Consider the following 8,331-nt stretch of genomic DNA (forward strand, 5'->3'; position numbering starts at 1 on the left):
TAGTAAGCGTGGTGGGTTCCGCGCTCCAGATGGAGACTCAGCTGGAAGTTAAAGGGAAGAATGACATGGGGAGACCAAGCATTGGTGAGCAAGGCCCATAGCTTTATTTTCAACAGGGGCTTATATACCCTAAGTTACACATAGAGGATAATAGGGGATGCAAAGTCAGCAGTCTTTGATTCTTATCAAAAACCAGGGTTTCTTTCCTGCAAATTTATCGTATACAAATGGTTTAGGTGATTTACATCATCTTCTGGCCAGAAGGCCTATTAACATTTTATGACTCTTGACAAGGACTTATCAACAAAGACTTATTTTCTCTAAGAGTAATTATTTTAAGGTTTGGCGCCATCTTCCAAAGATAAAATTGCATTCCTATAGGGGGATGTGTAATGGGTTTACAACAAAGGAAAGAATTTATTACCTTAAGGGTCTAAAGTTACTAACACCAAGGCCACTACTTATTTTTTCTATATACCAACTATTAATTAATACATATTCAAGGATACAATTTAGGGGATGTGAAAACTTGGCAACAAACATTGACTCATCAATGAAATCCTTTACTAGTCTTATTCTGACAGTTTCTAATTCTATGAGAGGCTCTAAGCTATTTGAATATCTTAAGCTTTCCGTGCCTCTCGAGGCTGGGAGACTGTAAACAATCGTATGCATAGCTGCAGGAGTCCGGGTAAACTTGTCAGGAGAGTTAGAGAGCCATCTGAGGGGTTTGGATTTAAACACTCCTAATTGCCCAGGAACTTTATTAATTGGAGCTGTAAGTTAACTCTTTGACAGAGAGAGCGAGATGGTGGTAGGGGACAGCCCCCAGTAAAGTCAGAGGTGAGAGCACAAAGCAATAAAGTAGGCAGACTCTGGTTTTTTTTGGGGGGTAGATGCTCGAGAATATCCGGGCGGACTCCTGAGGCTCGATCCCGCCTTTGCGTATGCCGAGCCTCCTTCCTCATGACCTTTGTCTCGAGTGGAATGCCTCACCGGCTCCCGGCACATAATCACCATTCTTTCTTTGAATTCCTAAAGGCAGCTCCTTAATACTCTGGAGGTCTATCGTTGGCACAAAGATGAGACCCTCTGCCTTCAGTTCTCTGGGACTCCCGCCCCTCACCTCACGGCTCATCCCACCCAGACACTGCGGCCCCCTGACCAACTCGGTGCTTCTACGCCTGCTTCAAATCACTGGCCACTCTCCAGCGAGCAGACACGTCTAACCACACTAGAAACTAGTTAGGTTTCCACTAAATAGTTTCATTAAGAAGTACTAGTTAGCAAGGTTTTTCATAGCTGTTATTAAGAAGCCCACTAAGTTTTAGAAACAATGCTGAGATTAACTTCAGGTATAAAAACACTCCCAGAGAAACATTTCTCATCAAATCCACTCCCTCCCAGCCATCTCTTCATCCCACCCTCTGTGCCCCAACTGCTAGGACAGCTGGCGGAAAATACGCTCAGATGTTGTGATGTTTCCTGAAAACGTGCATGAAAATCTTCTGAAAACCACAGCAGCAAAGTCGCCAGGGATGAGGTTGAAGGATTTATCTCTGTCCACTCTTTACCTGACCACACGCACAGCCATACAGCAGGGAAGAACCAGCTGAGGGGTAAAAGGACTAGAGCCTGCAGTCACAGGAGGCAAGTGAGCGAGCATCAGTGCCCACACAGGTTTACACAAGGACTGCTGACAGATACGAAGCCAGAGCCTCAAACCCAGAGATTCTTCCGAGGTCTCACACACCCTGCTAGCCGGCTGTTCTCGGGCTTCCGGGGGTGAGAGTGATGCTCATGTTCATGTTCGTATTTACTGTACAAATGACTGCAGGGACGAGACTGCCCCTGTTCTCCCTCCCTTCCTCCCACTTGAGGGCCTGGCTCACACTCGTCAGGCTAATTATGCCCCTTGCAGATGGCCCTGCCAGTCCTCCACGAGCCCACAGGGCTGGTGGCAGTGGTGTGAGTGATCCCACCATCTGGCCGCACCTGCCCTTCCTGGGCAGCCTTCCCCCTGCTCCCCTGCAGCTTCCCCAAAGGCTGGTCCCGACTCGGCCGCCTCCCATCCTGCCCAACTCAACAAACTGCTCAAGCCCCCTCCACTCTGGTCCAGAAGGCATTGTCATTCTTGATGTGTTTTTTTTTTTTTTTTCCAGCTTTGGTAAGGTATAAATGACATGGTGGCAGTTTATTCACTAACTTGTATCCAACTCTTTGCAACCCCATGGATTACAGCCTACCAGGTTCCTCCGTCCATGGAACTCTCCAGGCAAGAATACTGGAGTGGCTTGCCATTACTGGAGAAGATCCTTCTCCAGGTGATCTTCCTGACCCAGGGATCAAACCTGCATCACTGCAGGCAAATTCTTTACCAACTGAGCCACCAGGGAGTTCAGTAATTGATATATTTCATATTTTAAAATCTTTTTTGGTAGGGACACCTAAGTTCTACTCTCTCAGCAAATTTCAATTATGCGATACAGTGTTATCAGCTTCACCTCATCATACGTTAGATCCTCAGACCTTATTCCTCTGACAGCTGACAGCTTGAACCCTTTCACCCACCTCTCCCTGTTTCCTCCAGCACCACCCTCAAGCCCTGACAACCACCATTCTACTCACGGGTTCTAGGAGTTCAACTCTTTTTTTGGGGGGCACTGTCATCACCCCTTCATCTCCATAAGTCCAGAGTAAGAACTTCATACAAACTTTTAAACAATGCTCTCTTCTTGTGCAGAAACTGCTTTGTCAGTTTGCAAATGGGTCTTCACACCCATGCCTGTGTGACAGTGTGATTCTATTGGCTACGGGGGAAATCCTACTCAGCGACAGTCTCACAGGTACCTGTACACACAGACTAGGAGCACCATCCCTTGTCACAGTGGCCCCGGCCTGAGGTTTGTCTGGATAACCCATGGCATCCAGAAGGTCTCAGTGGATGGGAACTTTTGAATTTCAAAGCCTTGCAATTTACTGAGCATGGCTTCCAGGGGTCTGGTGTGCTCCATTTAGGTTGCTTCCTTCAAGTTCTTCTCTGACGAGGAACCATGGTTCTAGTTTCATGGCATGAAAATAAGTCACTCATGTGACTCTTAGGAAGGACCTCTCCACGGCGGTCCTCCCTGCTGGGCCGTCCACTCCGCAAGGGCAGCAGCCTCTTCCTCCTGTGTCCTGTGAGCACCATGAACTTGCTGAACGAATGCCAGTGAATGCCAGTTTCATGCCTACTCTCTGTGAGCAGGGAGAACTGAATCCAGAGGGTCACAGCCTCCATACTCGACTTTTAGCAGCACAGGATTCAAATACTAATGTAAGTTCCTCACCATACAAACCCCAACACATGAATGCTTAAATCTCAACCTTTCACGTGAAAGAGTCACCCAGCCAACAAGTGACCTGGATGTCATGAGGTCATTTGGAGTGAAGTCATCCAACAGGGAGATAAGTTATACCCAATGAACTTGTTCTGCCTACTAAAAGAGGTGAACCCACACTATGCCAAGGCCTGGTAACAAGTTTAAACAGTGACTCTTAAGTTATTACCAGAGGTACAGTTTTATTTTTGGCCGCACTGTGTGGCTTGCTGGATCTTAGTTCCCCATCCAGGGGTTGAACCTGAGGCCCCTGCAGTGAAAACGTGGAGTCCTAACCACTGGACCGCCAGGGAAGTCTCCCTTGAGGTACATTTTTAAAACAAGTTCTGATATTCTTCAAATGAAGCCTTTAAAAGGCTAAGGACTGGAAGGTGTAAAAAAGTTTTTACTTGCTATGATTTATTCCCTTATTTCACTCTATTACAATCCCCTGGCAGGCCTCAAAAAACTTCCTGACTTCATTTAAGAAGATAGTCATCTCAATGCCTATAGGACATTGCAGGAACTCACAGACTGGTTCTGCCACCTCCTTCTGCAATGGCAATGGTTCTCATCAATACTTTGCAATTGGTTTGTTGCCTAACCCCCTTAAACTCTGGCCCACAACCCCTTCAGCAACTAGTTCTGCTGTGACCTGGCTCAGGGAAGGCAGAAGTCACCAGGACCCACTTGGACTGCTGCTGCCCAGGTTCTGCCAGTCCTCTGTCCCTCCCCTAGTCCTCACCTCCACCCCGTCCTCGACAGTTTCTGATCCTACATCCAACTTGGGTGGGGAACCCCAGACTCCATTTCTTATCTGACCTGCCCCTTTTCCGCCTTCCATTTCTGCCACTGCCTTTGCCTGCAAATCCATTTTCAGAAGAGTCTGCTCCCGGGTTCAGAAGGTCTAGCCACTGGCTCATCAAATTTATCTACATGAACAGAAAGCTTCCTTATTTACTCTGCTTTATCCTCTCCTCACACCCTCCTCCCATCCCCAAACAAAGAATCTTAGTTAAAATACGTAACTTTCAACCACTGTTAGGAGGCAGCATAACAGAGTTTCAGATCTTCCTCTTACTATGTGGTATAATTTCACGTGGGTGGGCTCCCATTGTTCTCCCATCTCTAAAATGCGAGAGTTTAAAGAGAAGAGCTTTAGGGAAAAAGAAACCCAACATTTACTGAACACTTCTCTTGGGCTCAGTTGATCTCTGCCTGTATCTACGCAGCCTCTCAACGTGGTGGGAGGGAAGGCCCTGGTCGTTTCTCTTCTCCAGATGAGGAATCTGAAGGTCAGGCTGGATGAGCCTGCCCAAGGCTACCTGGCCCTTAGCAGAGCAGACCGGGTTAGCCTCAGCTACATCCCCCTGCTTCTCTGGTCCTTTCCGGCTCCGACACACTCTCCTATGCCCTGGAACAGCAACCACCACGGCCTGGGCCCTGACCAGTCCCCCTGGCTTTCTGGTCACTCGAGAAAAGACTGTTTTCACGAGGGGAACATGGGGACCTCAATTTCAGAGAAGACTTTTGTGGTGGTTGTTTTAGTCACTAAGTTGTGTTTGGCTTTTGCAACCCCAGGGACTGTAGCCACCCAGGCTCCTCTGTCTATGGGATTTCCCAGGCAAGAACACTGGAGTGGGTTGCCATTTCCTCCAGCATATCTTTCCCACCCAGGGCTCGAACCCAAGTCTCCTGAATTGGCAGGCAGATTCTTTACCACTGAGCCACCTGGGAAGCCCAGAGAACAGGTTGAAACCAGAAAACTCCCTTATCACTCGAGTGTGATTAAAAAATAATAATAAAACAGACGAATACAGAAAAACTTGCTTCCATGCTCTGCTCAAAGTTATGGGGAAAAGCAGAGAAATCTGTGGAAGAGTTCTTCCTGGACTTGCACTGTTGCAGCTGGGGGCTGCATCCCAGACAGGAAACAGCTCTCTAAACAGGGTCCTGATCAAATCAGGCTCCAAAATTTAAGAGAGACTTTTGGGATTCTGTGGCCAACTCCAGCTTCTCTGTCCCCTTCTATAGCTCGTGTCTGCATTCTCTTTCTGGCACAAGTCTGTAGCACGGGTGCTAACATCTTCTTTATTATCCTGATTTGTAAAAGGAAATTTTAGAAACTTTAACTTATTTAGAACTTCTGTGCTGCTGCTTTAAAAAAAAAAAAAATGGTGTAATTGGGAAACAGCTAGTGTGGATAATGATAAGATGCAGCCAAACCCAAAAGGGCAGATTCTTCTCATTTTAATAGCCACGTGAAGTTTACGGAAAGAGGAGGGTGAAAAAACTGTTCATGTGACATGGGAGGGGGTGTGAGAACGGGGTTGTGCAAATGGTGCTTACTTGACTTTAAAGTATGAACAAAGCAAGAAGACTTTAATCTGGTGATCAGCCCCTATGACAGCCTAAGATAGACAGGCTCTGGACTAATACTTAATGAATTAAGCTCCTACTGCTACCATGGAAGCCCATATGACAATGCTAGCAATATATAAGCATCTATAATTATTAAGTGTCATAACTCCCAAGCTAATCTTAAGTTCAATATTTTAAGTTCTTTTTTAGAAATGCAAAGCAAATTTTGTACCTCTTCCTAAGACCTACATGTTCTGAAAATCAGAGCTAAATCTACTATTCCTATAAAGAGCAAAGTCAGGAAGCCCCTATACCAAGTTGTAGAATTTGAGATTTTAATTTTCTTTCTATTTATCTGAAGTTTCAAATTGTTCTCTAAAGAAGATGCATGATTATTTTAAAAAGGCTCATTGACTTTACTCTAAGCTGGAACTTAAAAAACACATTGCCTCTCCAATTTCTCATACAATAAGAATTTGGCTTTTTTACTTTTTACAGTTACTGCTAAATTATAAATATCTTAAATTTGCACTTGCCAAGGACTGTTTTCCTAGTGATGGCAATGCTACTATGAGATACCGGGTCCTCTGCCAGAAGAGAAGAGATGCCAGAAACTCCATACACACTAGGAAAAATTAAATTCTTCTCACGATTGGTATACGATTAGCTGTTGTGAAATACCAAGTTCATCTGCTAACTAGAAATGAAGTACAAAGTCAACTTGCCTCAGCAATAGTTCATTCTATTTTTACATTTTGGCATGAATTAGACTGATACTTTCTATATATTTTAAGAGTTTCACATGAATGAATCCAAGAGACAGTCTGAAATTAAAGAAGCGAAACCCTTTAAATAACAAAAAGGTATTAATCAGGCACGGGTTTATTTGGAAGGACACACTTTCCCCCTCATGGCCAACAGCCTGGGTTGGCGGGTTGGCGGGGGGGCGCGGGTGACCTTTCACCACATAGCTAAAGGTAAATGAGGTGATTCTGTCTTTCACAATGTTCTTTTGCAAGTCATAAGTCCTGAAAATGAAATCTGACTTGGGGAGGGGAAAGCAGGAAACGTCAAAGCAGAGCAGGTGAAGAGTCAAAGCATCTGTGAACGCCAGGCTGCTTCATCTTTGCTGCTGACCTTTTAAGGGATGTGCAAGGAGAGGAAGGTAGAGTGGGCGCACTGAGAAAAGAATCCTTCTGGAAGAACCTTTAGACTGCCCTCTCATCCCATCCAGGAAGCCCTAATTATGGAACATCACTCACTGCCTAGATTTTTACAACAATGAGAGCATGACCTTTCGTTCGCCCAAGTTAAACGGCAACCACGGTACTGAACTCGACTTCTTGTTGAAGTCCTTTTTTGACGTCTTGTTGGATGTCCAACATCTTGTTGGATGTCCTTGTTTTTTCTCGCCCATCCTAAATTCTGTGGCTCCATTATTCCTGAAGGCTCCTAGACTGGCCTCATTCTATCATTAGTAGAAATGCCCGAGTCCCTTTCAACCTCTGCATGATGTTCTCCAGGTATCAGACAATCACAGGTGAAATCCTTCTTTCTCTAACAACTGACAGCCCTCTTCTTGGCTGAGGGAGGGGACCCTGTGCTTGCCTTCTCCCCTCTCAGGGCCCTCTGGGCAAAGCGCACTGCCCAGCGGTGGGCAGAAGCCCCATGCAATTTGGGGATGAGCCTCTGCTCCGTGTGTAACGTGGGCAGACACCTAACCAGCACCACCACATGCATCCCTCTGCCCTATATTTTGACCTCTTCCTCTCATCGCTGCTGAAGTTCTGTCTGGGGAGCACATTTCAGTTTGCAAAGTGCCCTGGAAAACAAATATTTGCTTGGGATTGTGATCCTGCTGGATGTCACCATGATGGGGCCTAGAAACTGGGGAGAGAGGCGGGAAACCTGGGGGCGGCCAGGTTCCACTTACCGGCACCTCCACTGACTGCATGGCCAGGTCGCATGGAGGCTTCAGGGCCCGTGGCCGCGTGGCGTACCAGAAGGTGGTGAGCGCCGCGAACGCGCCGAAGCCCATGAGCGTGTTGGTTGGAAGGGTGCGCACGTACTGCCGGAAGTCAAGCAGCTCTGGCAGCCGAAAGTACTGGAACAGCTCGTGGGCTTGCATCATCCTGGGCTGGCAGCGTCCTAAGCCACAGTCTGTGGGAGAGAAAAAGGTCATGTTCATTCCAGGGAGGAGGGATGCTGTGACAAACTCCCCAAGGCTGATGACCATCAACTTGATGGTTGGCTCATCAACGGGGGCATTAGAGCCACGGGCTGATGGCTCAGGCTGTCTTCTCCTGGCTGGCAAATCTCACTTTTCTAAAAGCACTTTAGGAATTCATTTTACTCTGTTGGCTTGTGTAAAGTTCTCATTATCCCCATTCAAAAGACTTAGCCACTCAGAATTCTTGCTGTAAAATGTTAACATAAGGGGCATGAGTTACCATTTTCTTGTCTTACATTTTCTCCCTGTTCTCTGCCACCTGATCAAATACACTCAACTCTCATTATCAAGGCAGATGGGGAGAAGGACAAAGAGGCAGACACATGCCCAAACCACCCGAGGGCCATCAGTTTTCACGTCTTCTCACAAAATGCAGCACAA

The 8,331-nt window shown here is 46.5% G+C and overlaps 1 protein-coding gene across 3 annotated transcripts in view; it reads right to left on the bottom strand.

The window, feature by feature from the left end:
- Positions 1 to 8,331, bottom strand: part of ACSL1 (acyl-CoA synthetase long-chain family member 1) — a 64,864-nt gene that overhangs the window by 37,059 nt on the left and 19,474 nt on the right. For all 3 annotated transcript variants that reach the window (XM_010835764.1, XM_010835762.1, XM_010835763.1), the window contains exon 2: positions 7,654 to 7,880. In XM_010835764.1, coding sequence (XP_010834066.1) covers positions 7,654 to 7,851 — 198 coding nt within the window. In that variant the 5' untranslated portion in view covers positions 7,852 to 7,880. The remainder of the gene's footprint in view (positions 1 to 7,653; positions 7,881 to 8,331) is intronic.

The sequence above is a fragment of the Bison bison genome, unplaced genomic scaffold (assembly GCF_000754665.1).
Source record: "Bison bison bison isolate TAMUID 2011002044 unplaced genomic scaffold, Bison_UMD1.0 scf7180017864050, whole genome shotgun sequence".
Classification (NCBI taxonomy): Eukaryota; Metazoa; Chordata; class Mammalia; order Artiodactyla; family Bovidae; genus Bison; species Bison bison.